At 39.6% G+C, this 16,613-nt stretch overlaps 1 protein-coding gene across 1 annotated transcript in view; it reads left to right on the forward strand.

Annotated features, from left to right (window-relative positions):
- Window positions 1-12,750, forward strand: part of pax5 (paired box 5) — a 60,934-nt gene extending 48,184 nt beyond the window's left edge. The window contains exons 8-11 of the mRNA XM_084715408.1: window positions 2,306-2,407; window positions 7,610-7,696; window positions 9,442-9,528; window positions 11,798-12,750. Coding sequence (XP_084571534.1) covers window positions 2,306-2,407; window positions 7,610-7,696; window positions 9,442-9,528; window positions 11,798-11,880 — 359 coding nt within the window. The 3' untranslated portion in view covers window positions 11,881-12,750. The remainder of the gene's footprint in view (window positions 1-2,305; window positions 2,408-7,609; window positions 7,697-9,441; window positions 9,529-11,797) is intronic.
- The last annotated feature ends 3,863 nt before the right edge of the window (window positions 12,751-16,613 follow it).

Here is a 16,613-nt window from a genome sequence, read left to right on the forward strand (position 1 = left end):
AACCAGAATCATGATTTTTTTTTCTGCTAAAAATTTCCTGGCAGAAAGGCTGAAATTAGTTCTGAGCAGGAAATTTTACAGCAGTATATACCAAATTTATCAAACTAGCTCTAGTCCTCTGCGGTGGAATTTTTTACACATTTATTTGTCAGATAAAGTTACTTTACAAAGCTTGATTTTATATTTGATATACAAAACATATTATACATCCATAGCTCCAAGTCAGCTGACTACAACATTAAAATGTACTCATCATTAAGAGTATTTCAATGTTAAAATATAGTATTCTGCATAATTAATACTTTTCTGTTTGACACTTGACTTAATTTAACTGATAATATGTGCAGTATGTTCATTTATTTAAATATAATTTTGAATGAAGAACTTTCACTTTTAAGGGAGTATATTTATATTGTAGTATTACTTTCACTCATAATACTTTTTGTATCACTGTTACTGTTCTCTTCTTCCACAGACACCTCCTCTTTTCCTCTGTGTTTTCCGTGATTTTTCTTTTTTGTGTCACTCCATCTTTCTCTTCTCCTTGTTTTTTATGTTCTCTTCTCTATTTCTCGTCTCCTCCTCCTCCTCCTCCTCCTCCTCCTCCTCCTCCTCCTCCTCCTCCTCCTCCTCCTCCTCCTGCTCCTCTTTTCAGTTAGTTAGTGGTGGTTAAGTGGAGGGGAAGTGAATGGGATTGATGGTGTTAGCATCTGAGCTGTTTATGATGATGATAAATGTGTGTGTGCAGGGGGAAAGAGGAGGGTGTGAGTGCATGTGTGTGTGTGCATGTGGCTGTGGGTGTGTGTATATGATGATGATGAATGGAGGGCTCCCTCTCCGCACACTCCCAATGTCTACTGCGTGCAAACATAGAGAAATGATTTGGGCCGACACACTGTCATGTAGTCTAATGCAGTTATATATCCAATCCACCAAGTGACAGACAGAGTGAGGAAGGGGGGAGCTGGTGGTAACGAGAGAAGGGGGAGTTGATAAATTAATAGATGACAGCGGAGGGAAAACAAGGAGGAAAGAAACAAAAGAAAGAGGGACATCCAAAATGTGCTCCTGCATGATTTTTTCAGTAAAGATCCTGCATAAGGGGTAGAGTTTTCAGGGTGATATTTGTAGCATTTTAAAAATAAGAAAAAGCTAAACAGTAAAAAGCTGCTACTTTCATTTTGAGTATTTAGTATAATTACTGTCGAATGTGGAAAGCAGCAAATAGGACAAATAAAAACTTATTACTGTAGAGCTATTGACCAATTTCAGAGCATAACTTGAGTTTTTTAGTGGTCTCCAACCATATTTATGACAGGTTTTTCCTAGTACTCTTACTACTGGTAAGAGGAAAAATAGCCATTTTTGATGTTTGGGTAAACTGTCTCTTTCACAGGCTGCTTGCTGTAACCTGAAAATAGGAAAAAATAGAGCCCTTTATCAGCTATATGACTTCTCGCTGGTTTAAAATTCTCACAGCCTGAATGACGCATGTTCAAGAACAGAGCTAGCTGTTCATGTCACAAGCTGAAGAAGCAAACATGGTCTGTTTGTCTGCCAGTGTGTTGTTAGACTGTTTTGCTTCACTCACAACATATAGCATCATATTGACTATAAACAATATCTAATCTAGCATGAGTCAGCATTCATAACCAGTCAGATTCTTGCATCTCTACAGAACATACACTTAATGTGATGGTCTTTACTGAGGAGTTATAATGCATATAGGCTACTGCCTATATGTTAGCAGGCTTACTAACATTAGTTCATGTGAAAGCATAATATAAGGCAATATTGTCATGATGCAAAGGTGACAAGATGCACATTGTTCAGAAGCATATTATATTATTAATCCCATTATGTAAAATTTTAATTTGGTGCTGCAACAATTAGCCCATGAATTGATTAGTTAATGGACCATAGAACAACAGTAACAACAGTGAGAATGAATGATTTTTAAAGTAAAAACATGCCTCAAATGCTAGATGGGAGTATTATCTGGTTTCTTATATTTTTATGATAGAAAGGTAAATCTTTTGGGTTTTGAACTGTCTGTCGCACAGAACAAGGCACTGAAGACACCGTCTTGGCTGGATAATGAACTGATAATGAAAATAATTGTCAGCTGTAGTTACATAATTGGTTCTGTGCAGTATAGGACAATTAAAATGTAAAGAATAATGTGCAAGTTGCATGCAGGACTAGACAGAATTGAATTAGGAAATATAAATATGGTGACAATAAAAAAAGCATATATCTGTATGTGTGTGTGTGTGTGTGTGTGTGTGTGTGTGTGTGATTACAGGTCGAGATCTAGCCAGCACCACCCTGCCAGGCTACCCTCCTCATGTTCCTCCCACTGGACAGGGCAGCTACTCCACCCCCTCCCTCACTGGCATGGTACCTGGTGAGTACACACACACACACACACACACACACACACACACACACACACACACACACACACACACACACACACACACACACACAGTGACATACACACCATACACACATATATACACATGCACTCAAACAATTTAAACTTTTGTCAGAACCAAAAGTCCCATCATACTTCACTTTCCTTTACAGTAATAAATTATGCCACCTCCTGCTACCCTTCATCTGAGCAGATCTGTAACTGTACCTTCATATCTGTTTGAATTCCCACTGGGTGTATGTATGTGTGTAAATGTGTGTGTGTCTTCAGGGGGTGTACTTAGCATTGCCACTTCCTCTTTCTTGTCTGTCTACACTATGGCTGACAGTGCTCCCAGGGGGGTAGTGTGTATGTGTGTGTTTGTGTGCACCTATGTGTGTGTGTGTGTGTGTGTGTGTGTGTGAGTCTGTGTGTTTGTGCCTGTGTTGTGTGTGTGTGTGTCTCTGTGTATCATTAGAAACCAGCCACAGTAGCACAGCTGTCCCTCCTCAACATTAGTAATTTGTTTTTAATGAGAATCACCAGTGACCCACGACTAATTCATTCATTCCCTTCCACTCCGCCTTCTACACCGCTTTTGTGTTTCAATCCTGGACCGCCATTCTTCTTCTTCTCTCCCTCTCGCTCTCTCAGCCTCGCAGTGGTCAGTGTGAAGTATACTGCAGAGAAATAAAGCAGCCCCCTTCAGGATTTCACAGGCTTTTGGGGGGATTGTTGCAGTCTAAAATGCTTGATTTCATGGCAGCTTTTCTAAAAACAAATTGTGATGGATGTGGTGATGTTTTAGGCTGGTTTTTTTTTTTTGCAAAGAAATTGCAGGAAAAAGTATTTGTTGCTTTATTTGAAGTGGCGAAGTGCAGCAGGAGGGGCATTCTACAAAGACACAAAATCTTTTTGGAGCTCAAACTCAGTGAACCAGCAAACAAACTTAAAAAGTGCATAGAGCGCTGATAAGTGTCAATAACAATGGCAAACTTTTTCTTTCTAGCACACATGACAAAGTAAAAATGTATAACATACAAACAGTGGTACAAAAACATAATAAATAATACAACATAAAGTAACATAAAGCTCATTAAGATGTACATGTATGATGTTGGTACAGGGGACTGCTATGATGAGTGTTCAAATTTGAAAGTTGCAATCATTAAACTAAATACACATAATTAGAATTCACAGGATTAGTTGAACAGTGAGGTTCCAGAAGTGAAAATTTTATTCATATTCCGAATTTAGGATTTTGATAATTAATCATAATAATAGTCATAATAACTATCCAAAATAGACTTGACCATGAGCTATGAGATGGTACATGATCCTGGATAAGTCACAAATCTGTATAAAAATACGTCTTATTAATGATACCCTGGAAAAGTACTACACTATCCGCAATTCTAAAGTGCAACAATGAGCTCTCTGATTGGTGGAGCTCGGTGTTACCATGGAAATATGTACCCCTGAATGGGTACATCTGCTAGGAGGTTGGCTAGTTTGGTAGCTGACACAAGTCATACTAATAATGTTGTTATAGCACAGTGAGTATCATTTATATATACACAAAACACAATCTACAATATATTGCAACACCATTATAAATAATATAAACGTTATAATAATGACAAACCTTAAATTTAGGAAGCAGGAAGCATTGTCTTTCATACTGGTTTGTGGTGTAGTTCTTTCACGCTTAAAATAATTTTGTTCACAGTCTTTGCCTTCTTTTTATCCAGTTTCCTTCCTTCTTTTTTGCTCCAAATCAAATGTTTTATGGTCACAATTCATGTCGTAGTTGGTTGGTTTGATTCCAGGGTTAAAACTATTTATATAAGGATTTGATAAATCAGTGAAGTGAATAAATGCAAAATTCACTTCCAGAGCTGGAGCTGTTTAAAAAGTGGGCGGTCACTGTTCACAACTTCCTGGAGGGACTGATAAAGGGAGAGACATAAAAGCAACAACGTCAGTAATACAAAGTCAAAACAATGTTGTTTACAACTTCTTGTCACTGTGTATTCCCAATCATTCAGTCTGTGACACACTCACACACACACTTTCTCTCAGTGGACATGTAGGAACAGCACGTCTAAAGATGGGTAACCCTGTCGCCCTGTCCCCCTGCGCTCACCCCGTCCTGTCCTCAGGTTTGACAGCATATTTGTGTGTGTGTGTGTGTGTTTGGGTTGGTGTATGTCGGCATGTGGTTGTTTGTGTGCGTGTGTGTTTGTTTTTGACAGTGTGTGTGTGCGCGACCTTGACACCGAGCTACACAAGGGAGACCCCTGAGCTTCTTCTCCCCCTTCTTCCATCCCTCCTCCCTCCCCTCGTCTCCAAAACAACCTGACACGTTGCCGTCACTACGGTGATGACAAGGGGAGGATGTTCGCACCCAGGGATGCCATGGAGACCGCATCCCGACCCCACCTGACAGACGCGGCTAAACATAAGCACACACACACAAAGGATAGAAAGAAAACTTGTACACACACAAACAGTGCCGACATCTAAATTTTTCTCAGTGAATATTCGACGCCGCTTGAATCCCTGCACCGACTGGAGAGAGTGGAGGAGATAATCTCTCAACTTTGCTTCTCCGGCTTCTCTGCCATGTTTTATCTCAGCACTTCTCAGGCAAATTATCCTCCTTTTTGTCCGCTCTGTCTAATATCATACCTTCATTAAGCAAGCAACTCTCTTCTGCTGTTCTTCTTCTTCTTCTCTCTCTGTGTCTCTCTCTGCAGCAGGGGGGCTGACACTCAGAGGGGGTGTAGAGAAGCAGTGAGGCAGAACCGACAGAACGAGAGGGAGAGAGGAGGGATGGGGTGGGGGGTGTGGGGGTGAGGGGGGGCATCAGGGTCTGTGACTGTCAGCTATGGGAGAGGGATCCCCCGGGAGGAGTGAAGGTTCAGGAGAAAACGAAAGAAAGAGCAAGAGCAGAAAAAAAAAAGAGAGCAAGTCAGCGGAGAGATGGGGAGAAAAAAAAAAGAGGAGAAGAAATGGGGAAGAATGTTGTTTTGATGTGAAGGGTGACGGGCGGGCTGTAGGCAGGCGGGCCAGAGGACGAGGGAGAAAAATAAAAAGAGAGAGGGGTGAAGGGGAAGGGAGTGGGAGGGGAAGACAAGAGGAAGAGTAGACCCCAGACAGTAAGTAGTAAATGAGGGAGAAAAGCTATGCTATCATCCACTGTACATCCACCACTACAGGCTCGCTGAGATCTCCACTTCAGTCACTCTCAACTAGTCTGCAAACCATTCTGCTGAAAACGAAGGGCAGGTTAAAGCTTTGCTGTAACCGAGAGAAATCTGAAGAAGTCCTTCAAACTAAATGATGAGAATCATTGTTTGTCATTGCCTTTAAAAACAGCTTCTCTACCAACACTGTGGTACGGGTTGGTTGAAATTACTTTATTATTGCTTAGGAAAAACAGGAGTGGAAGGAATGCATTACAAATACTCAAATTACTGTAATTAAGGCACTTTTGGGTACTTTCATGAGTAGTTTTTTCCAAGTTTGTAAATTTACTTGTACATAAATTTGCATTACCAGTGGTCAACAACCTGTGCCGACCCCTGCATTCACTATGTTACTGTCATAATTCACTACTGAGCAGGCCTACAATTTGAAGCCATATCCAAACCTTTCATCCACATTTTTGTAACCAGTAAGCCTATCTGATTGCTTATCGGCCAGTGAACACCAAGACATACAGATAAAAAAAAAAGAGAGAGAGAGAATAATGCAGACTGAAGATTTAGAGAAACCCCTTTTTAATTGAATGTCTGCCATTTATTGATAATGCATTAAACATCAACAGTTCAACAGTTCAGTTCAGTATAGTTGATTAATATTTCAGTAATGTAACAGTAGTTGTACTTGAGTACAGATTTTCAGTACTTTTCCCACTGCTGGGGAAAGATCACAATCATTGTTTATTAAATATATCATTTACTGTCGGGAGGAAATGAGAAACAAACAGCAGTCCCCCATTTCAAAGTCACATGCTCTGTTGGCCTCTCCACTATAACATCAGATAACTTGTGCTTTTGCTTCTGATAGAAAGGTCATTGCAGGCATTTAAATTAACAACTAAAGCTGGGCTGCAACTAAGGATGATTTTCATTATCGATTAATCTGCCGATTATTTTCACCATTAATCAATTAATTGCAAAATGCTGATCACAATTTCCTGTAGCCCAAAGCGACATCTTCAAATTTCTGTCCAACCAATAATGCAAAATCCCAAAAACTTTTCATTTACTCTCATAAATGACAAAAAAGTAGCAACTCATCACATTTAACAAGCTGAAACCAGCTAATGTTTGACATTTTTGCTTGAAAAATGACTGTAATGTAATTCTTTCATTTCCCGGATGAGAACAGTCATACAGTGTTTTTACATGCACACTTGTAACCTAGACATGATTGGGTTTTTGGAGTTTTGCAGTTATTTTCTGGAGGAAAATAACTTGAGAGACTGAAGTTACTGTAAAGTTAAAGTCTTCAATGAGACGAGCTTTGTTTTTTCAGAGAAAAAAACATCCTCTTTGCAAAATACAGTATTGTTGACCTTATTTAAAGCTTTAACTATACATACAGGCGCCATCCTGGTTTAGCCTGCCCCAGTATCATAGCTGGAGTGCTCAAAAAGTGCAACAAATAGAACAAAAAACAAGCATATGATCAATTTATATGGATGTGTGATCACTGTTTGCAAAGTGCATCATGAACATGATTTACACATCAGTTAGTCAGTGAAAGACAAAATATGATGATCACACTGAAATGTAAATTGAAGTCTGTCTCTTGTTGCTCTCATCATCCATTACTGCTGATCAGAGGGAAAAGACAACTCTATCAAACTGGTAACTTAAGCAGAGTTTAGGCTCTTATAGGGGTAACTCAGTCAGTTGAAATGAGAGAAATGACAGACAGCTGTGTATTAAGGAATCAAAGGCATGCCTACCAAAAGTAAATACTGGATACTGTTAGTCTCATGTAAATATATAAATATAAAACATAATAGTCTGAATATGATCCAAACCAGAACTGCACTCACTTAACTGATCTTAGGAAAGGCTGTGGAGGCTCAACATGTGAAGGACTCAGTAAAACTATTTCTCTTTCCCTCCATCTTGTCCCTAATAAGCTCTTTTCTTGTTTTGTGTTTTCTTTCAGGGGGAGATTTTTCTGGAAGTCCATATTCCCATCCCCAGTATTCCACATACAATGAATCATGGAGATTCCCTAACCCCAGCTTATTAGGTAGGTGTATCTCATATCTCTGCACCCAGTTCTGCTGACCAGAACCGGATCAATAATTGTATCAATGAATTTCATTTCATTCTACATCACATTCTAGTTCTAGTCTCTCTAATACTCTCTTGTAATATGCTGTATCTTTTCATGCTCCACTGTTCATTTTTTCATTATATTACATTTCTGTCTGTATTGTACCGTACAGTACAATACATCATAGACATACTAATGGCTCTGTGGGAGGATGTTTTAAAAGACTGGCAATTTAGGGTGTGAATGGATTTGAAGAATAGGGAAGGCAGACAGAGAGAGACGGAGAGGAAGAAACAGATTAACAGGCATTTATCTGCACAAATCATCAGTGTTGCACTCTGGGATTTGTGGGATTTCATGTTATACAGTTATTGTGGAGGAAGTTTGCCACTCGCTGTTTTATTTTTCATTCAGTCACCCTCACATTCACGACTAACACTGAACCAAACGGCCACCAGCAGTGATCTGCTTGACTAGCAGGCAGCATTAGCTTACTGTATACACACTAATTCACTTTGAAAGGCAACGTGACATGACATGTCTTAAAAATATGTTTACAAACAATCTGGAGAGAAATGTGATAGCACAGTCCAGCACCAGAAATATACAAAAAGTGGTTTATGTCTTATGCTAAATTAATAAAGGAAAAATAGACTCTGCTCACTAGATAATAAGGGGCATATCCTTTACAATACATACGAATCTGCACACAAAGAAAGTGTAACAAGCTCCACTTTTTTCCACTTTTTACGCAACTTTTTACATTTTGTAATCGCATGACCTGTAAAGTGACCCCTTGGACAGGTACTTGTAAGATGTGTCTCATGGGAGCATTTTCCAATGTACAGACTCTGTTTTTACTTTTTGACACATACTTCTATCAAGCACCTAGTATTTATCGTGTTTGGATGTGCGTGCTTTTGTAAACCTCATGCTGAATGATTAAAACCTTGTGGCTAAAAAGTTTCTTCTATGAGGGGTAGGAAACATGGCCATATATATCATCAGAGATTTTGCCATATCAGTTATACTGCATTCCCTGTCCCTTTATTATAGGGGTATTAGGACATTGTGAATAATTTTGAAAATCAATGGGCAGTATATCAATGCGCATATATCTAATATGTTATTGGATTTTTGGATCAACATAATTAAATATCTTGATTTGTTAAATATTTAATTTACTCAATTAGCCAAAAACAAAAAGTCCATTAATAATTTCTTCATTTAGATTGAAAGATATATATCCTGATACAAATTACATATCCCGTGAAGGAGGATTTTATCCATAATGATCAGTTTTTCCACCCACCAAAAGCTAGAGCATGTTTCATTTCAGGATTCATAGCCCTAATTATCGTCAGTGCTTTGGTGCCTCTACAGTAAGTAACTCATGACAAAATCCATCATCACTATGTTAAGATGAGACAAGTAAAACTTTACCCACCAAAAACCATTATTGCGAATGTTACGCTGAAAGTTTCCTCTCATCTTTGCATCGGTGTTAAAGAGGAAAAATTAACCCTCAGTCACTGTCAAAGTCATTGTCTAGGGAGCCATTTTAGGGGTCACGTTTAAAGGTGAAATGGTCAGGGGGTGACGGTGTAGAGGTCAATAGGTGAGAGGGGTCAGTGCCGTCCTGACCTGACCTGTAGTGTGCCCCCCACACCCCTTTCCTCTCCTCACCTCTCGTCTTCCCTCCACCCCTCTGTCCCCAGTGTTTCAGCAGGATTATGGGTCTCTCCTGGGGACGGAAATCGGCTGCTCCTCCAGTCTCTTCACCAGCCAGGCAGGACAGATGCAAGGTAGGTGGAGAAAGAAAGACAGAGAGAAAGAGAAAGCAAGTGAAAGTAAAGAGCATGTGTGACGATGTACAGAAAGACGGAGCTGCAGTGGTGAGGGAAAACGCTGGCAGGGAAGAACTTCAGTATGATAACGGATGAGCAGCCACATAATATGAGGACAAGATGCACATTAGGAGACACTGAAAGGTTTAAGATTGATGGCAAGGGAGCAGAGAAGCTGTGATGCAGAGGAAAGGCGGAGTGGAGGTGACAAATGAAAGAAAAGGGAGTTTAAAAAAAGAAGCAAAAGGGGAGCGAGGGCGTCTGAAGTCTCGACTGAGACTAAATAGTTTGTCAGGACGGCTTAATGCCTCACTTCCCCAAAGAACCTCCTGAGATTACCTGGACTGTGGACAGACATAACCTGTCAACACACAGCTCGGACTGATTGATGGAAGTGACAGAGACAGGTGTGTGTGTGTGGAGGTGTGTGTATTAAGGTGTGCAGTTGTGGGTTTCTGTGTGTCTTTGGGGTTGCAGTATTGAATTGACCTCTTCCCTGAGGAGAGAATAGACTCAAGGGATCAGCAGTAGTAGAGCTGTACTCAGTGTGTCAGCTTAGACTGTCACTTAGATATAGTGTGTGTGTGTGTGTCTATGTGTGTATGTGTGTGTAAGAGACAGAAAGAATGAGTGAAGGTGATGAAGAGAAGGGTGTCATGAAGTAGACTGAGTTCATTTTATTGGTTGTACACGACAGGGAGACTAATTTTTTCTGTCATTAGCTTCATCAGCTCATGTCATCTCATCCCTCTCCTTTCACGTCTCACATTCAAAGTAAAATATAATCTTTAAATTGAAGCTGCTCATTCCACATTTACACTGTATTTCAGTAACCCCAAGCAGTCAAAGGATAATTCAGATTTATTACAACTTGGGTATTATTTTTTTGTCATTTTAGCCATCATTCCTATCTGTAATGAAAAAAAAATTGCGCTTGCCGAGTTAATTGCTCAGATATGTGAATGTGACGACATTGCTACAGAAGTCCAGTGGTAAAAGATATATGAACAGAAGTGTGAGACAGTCAGACAAGTTTTAAATCAGTTGCTTTAAGATAGTGTTTGTACATCCCAACATTGGGTGTGTAGACAAAAAGACAAAAACAATCTCTAAAGAAAAGGCGTACACTGAATATATGCTCCCAAGAAGATGATTATTAACTCATGGAAAATCAATTACAAGCTGATGTGGGACTATTGCCTACAATGACGGTTTTATATTCAAAAAGTGGTTTAAATGCTGCATTCACACGCTTCTCAGATGGTCCCATTTGCTGAGTTGGTAAGTTGTAAGGTGTGTGTGTGTGTGTGTGTGTGTGTGTGTGTGTGTGTGTGTGTGTGTGTGTGTGTGTGTGTGTGTGTGTGTAGGCCTACAGCTGCTGCTGAGGGCCCACAGTCTCAGTATAGGACGGCTGAGAGTGAAGATTGAGACTCTCAGTGAAGATTCATGGTGCTATCAAACTATAGCATGCTTTATATCACAAAGTGATTTTCCCCCCAGACTTGTTGATGCACCAGTAACCACTAAAATATTGCTTTACCTGACAGAGTATCAGGATTAATGCCAATAAATAACTTTTCTAACTATTCTTGGTCACTCTACAGGAACAGCAATGATTATTACCTAATACCATGTTACAAATGACACTTTAGCAAAAATTTGATATACAATATGTAAATTAAGAAGAAATAAGGATGCTTCCGACCATCAACCAAGCATTTTAATTGGTCTGCCATGTTTCTGTGTATGTGACGTCAACAACTTGGCAAGACGTACACCAAAATTTTTGCAGACTTTCTAAGATATTGTTCCAACTTGATGGGGCCTTCGTGTGAGGGTTCCCAGTGGAACTCGCATTTCCTATTATTCTGACACCACATATATGCAGGATAAGCTGCTATAAAAATTACTACGTGTGGTGAAAGAAGTTATTCAAAATAACATAGTCAGAGAATTACCACGTGGCTCATAGCTGCCATCAGATCTATGGAGGATATTAGCATTTCTTAACAGATTATTTTGCTTTTTTGGCCCTCATCTATTGCTTTGATTCACTCTCATCACCTCATTTCCAGATGTAGCAGGAACCTGAACCTGACACAAACAAGACCCAAGTTGTAGTAAACAGTCCTCGTCTTCTGACAAAATTCATTTTTATTCTATATCCCGGTTTTTAGTCTCATTTAGAAAAAATGAATGAACCATTTGTTTCTGTGTTTCTTTCTAGGGTCACCGTACTACTACAGTGCAACATCACGGGGGGCGGGCCCTGCTGCTACTGCAACAGCCTCTGCCTACGATCGCCACTGACCCCTCCTACTGAGAGAAGAGGAGGATGAGGAGAAGAAGACGAGGGAGGGAGGGACGGATAGCACCAGCACCGCTCAGTACAAAACTGCCTACACATGGATGACAGTGAGGACGAAGATTTCAAATGTTTCACGTCAATGCAGTTTGAAATTTTCTTTGATTGACATTTAAGCCAACAAACGCACTGCTGCGCTGCAACACATACAAACTGTATGGGTGTTACGATACTGTGACACAGGTATGGCAGTGTCAATAACCAATTCAGAAGATTTTGTAAGCAAGTAAATTTGGACCCTCCCATAATATATCAAGGCTTGGTATCCCTCTCTTGTTTTTCAGTGGAGCAGTGATCGAAACGGTATTGTGATCTTCTGGGTAAAATGTTGTGTTTTCAGGTTGGGAATATTTTTGATTAAATTATTTGAGTTGATTAGAGCAAAAACACCTTTTCAAACAAACAGCCTTTTTATGCCCCAACATCAATCAATTTTCTATGCCATGCTGCAGTAAAGTAAAGACAATCCGATTCTCATAACTTTAAATGACCAAAATCACCCATATCATTATCATTCCAGTCTCTTTGCTGTAGATTCAACACATTTCCCCTGGGATCACAATGCTTAATAAACGGGATACTCTACTTTTTAATGGGAGTCTTCAGTTTCATGATTGACTGTTTGCTAAGTCCTGCCCCCATTAGTTACTGTTGCTACGCCTGTCAAGCTTTCTGTTTTTGCACGGCACACAAGGTTCACAGTCATAACAGTGGCAGATTTACCATCAAAACTGTAGTGGTTTAGGAAACAGTTGGTTCTTGATTTTAAACAGTCACAGATTTTGTCGGAATAGCCAAGATGACAGAAAGACTGTAGGCAGTTTTTGATCAGCTGACATCTTACCACTAAGGGCAAAAACCTCAGCTGATTCAGCACCATGGACAGATCTGCTAATCACTGAACTAACAACTGCAGGGAGAGAGAGTGTATTTTCAGAGCAATGGTCCTTTGTTTTCAGGATAATGGGCAATCCTGTTATCCCAATAATCAGTCCAATGGGATATTTTTTGGACTATTGGAATTGAGGATGAGGACTGACCAATATGCTTGGCAAATTTAATATTATCCTGCTGAACACTGGCTGTTGTTACAGTGGTGCAAACTTCCCCAAATACAATAAAGAAAAAGACAGAGCCACAAACTCGATAGCATTCAGGACATGTGGTCTTGGACTTGGAAGTAACACTTGGATACTACTGTAGATTATAAGGTAGTTTGCTGGACATGCTAACATTTGCAGGTTATGTTAGAGCAAATAAATATGGCAAGATTCGTAGAAGAAATGCTAACGTAGTGATCAAAATATTTATTTTGTCCGGCTCCACCTGAGAAAAACTATTACTTTTATCCCTATTTTTAATCATAAAATTATTATATCTGTCTAATTATTAATACGTTGGACAATAAACATGTTAATTGTAAACAAAAAGAAGATGAAAAATAAGAGAAGTTAAAGGCACACAAAATATACACCAGGTACACAGTACAGCAACCGGTGACACAGAGAGAGACGGAGATGGTGTTGATATGGATGTTAATGCTGAGATAAATGAAACCACCGTTCAGACCACCTAAATGCAGAGTTTTTATTTATTTATTTTTTTAATCTTACCTTTATTCAATCAAGCCAGTCATTGAAAACAAATTCCTATTTACAGTGGAAATCTTGCAAAAGGCAAGAGCTTCTTGAGGAAAAGGGGTATGACTCTCACTGCAGCCCCATGCACACTGCTTCATGAGGAGAAATCCAAAGCTTGACAGTTCTCCCGTAGTTACGGTTACTACGCTGTGACGGGATAATCTCTGTTTGGGGGTGGGCTTTAGCAAACGGTTAATTTCAACAATTGTAGCCAGATCCTAATGTGTTCCAAACTATATCCTCACATCCACACTTGCATTCAAACTGGTTTGAATGCCACTGACTGACCGACCGATGGACGGACAGGCCTTTCAGTAAAGCACAGCCTAAAATCTGAGCCCTCTACTGTAAACTGAACAATGTACATGTTCACATCAGACCAAAATCAAACTCACCAGGGAGTGTTTATTGTACAGGAAGGTGCTATCCAACCTCCCCAGCCAAGATTTAGTCCTGATCAAGAGCTATTTATAATGGAGGAGACACAGAGTAATATATTAAGAAGCTTTTCTGCGCTGCACTCCGTGATGAGAGTGAATGCCTGTAATGATTTATAATATGTGTCACGCTGTTGTGCTAGAATAGTGTTGATGATGATGATGATGATGACGATGATGACGATGATGCAGTGAAATATGAAATCTTAAAAACTTTCAATATGAAAAGAAGTCTTTGTTTATAAATATGATCAGATTGCGATTTTCCTGTTTATAGTTTGTTGCCTGGTATCAGTTGACACAGGTGCCACTGAATAAGACGCCATTTTTATCCGCTTCCTGAATATTGAAAAGAAGAACCAGGGAGCGGCGGCACCCTCTCTTCCTCTCTCTCTTCGCTCTCTTTCTATTTCTCTCTTTAAACTCCCCAAAGATGGCCCCCCCAAGTGGATCGGCTGACTAACTACAAAAGCACAAAGAGACTCAATCATCATTTAAAGGCGCCATTTTACTTTTTTGACTTCCTTTCAGAACCATCAAGTACTTCTTCTACTTCTTCTTCTTCTTCTTCTTCTTCTTCTCCCCCTTTTGAGTGCTTGTCCTTGTGCTGTTTGAAATTATTTCTATAAAAACATTGCTTTCGTGAAAAAAACAAAACTGTTTTCTTATTTTTTATTTGTCTCCTGCATCAGTTCTGCGCTGTGACAATGTATGACACCAGGGTCGAGGCCTTACCCATCATGATCAGACAGAGCAGGACAGAGTTGCCCTCGAGCACTGATCTTAAAATCAGTGTTGTCCCTCTCAAATGCTTGAGGGGCCCACGGTGTTGATCTGGCGAGGGGGCAACATCTTCCTTAAACCTGTACGTAGCTTCCTGTCTCACTTCTGTCCATACAAGATTTGTACAGTAATCAGTGAATGAGAAGAGAAGTCACAATGTCAATAGCAATTTCAATTATTCACATTTAAATTTAGATTTTAGTGATGAAGCTTTCTTTACGATAAAAAGACTTAAGAGATGTGTGGTGTTGTTTTAGCCATCGTCTGCAAGTGTTTACATATCTTTTGTTTGTTTGTTTGTTTGTTTGTTTGGGGTGTGCGTGGCTGACCGTAGCGCTTCATTGCTACTGTGTAGTTTTACTAGCTAACAGATTCGGAGGCACCAAATCTGCAGCGTGAGACATAAAATATAGCTATATAAACATATACTTATAAACTCTGAACAAAGCTGTTAGTTTCTCAATCTTTGTTGTTTCTGGGTTTTGAAATAGTGATAGAGTGGATCCTTTTACATTTGTAGACCTTAAAAGTTGTGCGCACACAACTCTAAAGAAGATCCTTATGACGGCTCGCCTGCTGTGCTGCTGGCGTGCACCGCAGCAGGAGCCTTTCCTTATTTCTGTCTTTCTCTCTTGATCTTTCTGAGGCATTATTGAACCTGAACCACACCAGCTGAAAACAAGGACAGTGCCTTTAGTTTTATATGTCCACACCCCCCTGACCTGACCACGCATCACTAAAACAAGATTTAGCGTCCCTCCCAGCAACTCCTTAAACTAAACTCTGCCTATCTGCCCATGCAAACACAGGGTTGTAGATTATTTAAAGCCTTTCACAAATAAGTAGCAGTCAGCAATTTCAATAACAACTTCAGTTAATAATTAAATACTGTACCAACAGTAACAATGCACCTCTGATAACAGGACTTAGCCCTGATCAACCCCTCTGTATTTACACATCACGGTTCTGCATTGATTTATTCTATAACATGGATATTTCACTCACAGATTCACTCATGCAATTTGTAACAGGGACAATGTTGAAAACTAACTCACCTGAAGGAAAATCCTCTTAGCAATCCACAGATGACATGAGACGGCTGGAAAATAACAAAAAAAATTCAAGCCAGGTCTGTTTCATTAGTCAGTGTCAACATGTCAATATAAGTAATGTAAAATCAAAGACAAGAGCCTGAATATGTGTAAATTAACGCTGCAGTTTTGATCACTTGTGCACTCCAGTCAACTCTGAGTCCTCTCTCTGATGGAATAAATTATGTTCAGCCATGCAACTATTTCATGGATTGCCATGAAATTTGGTCTAAACATTCATGGTCCCCAGAGGATGAATCTTAATGACTTAGGTGGTGATACCCTGAGTTTTCCTTGAGTGGAAGGTCATTATTTGCACTGATCCAGTGATTACAACAACAGCATGGATTGGAATAAAGTTTCATACTGACATTAATGGTTCCCAGAAAATTATTTTCATGATCCCCTAATATTTGAACAGATATCTGTATATAAATACAGAATTTGTAGAGAAGGGACAAGGTTTTGATATCAGAAGTTTACATTGTAGTCCAACTAGTATTGACTAATCACGTTCGAGCAGTTTGGTGACAAGCTGTTTGTGCAAAGAGGCGGAACACATTAGCTGAAATGCAATCTCAGAACCTGTACCCGATGATTTGGCTTTTTCAAATTTTTCTGCCTTCATACGCAGACATCTGTTTATAGAGATTAGAAATCTCGCATCTCAAGTTGTTATTCGGACTGTAAACAATGACTGGTGCACCGAAGAGGAAGTCTTGGAACG

Source organism: Lutjanus erythropterus, chromosome 3, assembly GCF_056507025.1.
Source record: "Lutjanus erythropterus isolate fLutEry1 chromosome 3, fLutEry1.hap2, whole genome shotgun sequence".
NCBI classification, from domain to species: Eukaryota; Metazoa; Chordata; class Actinopteri; order Lutjaniformes; family Lutjanidae; genus Lutjanus; species Lutjanus erythropterus.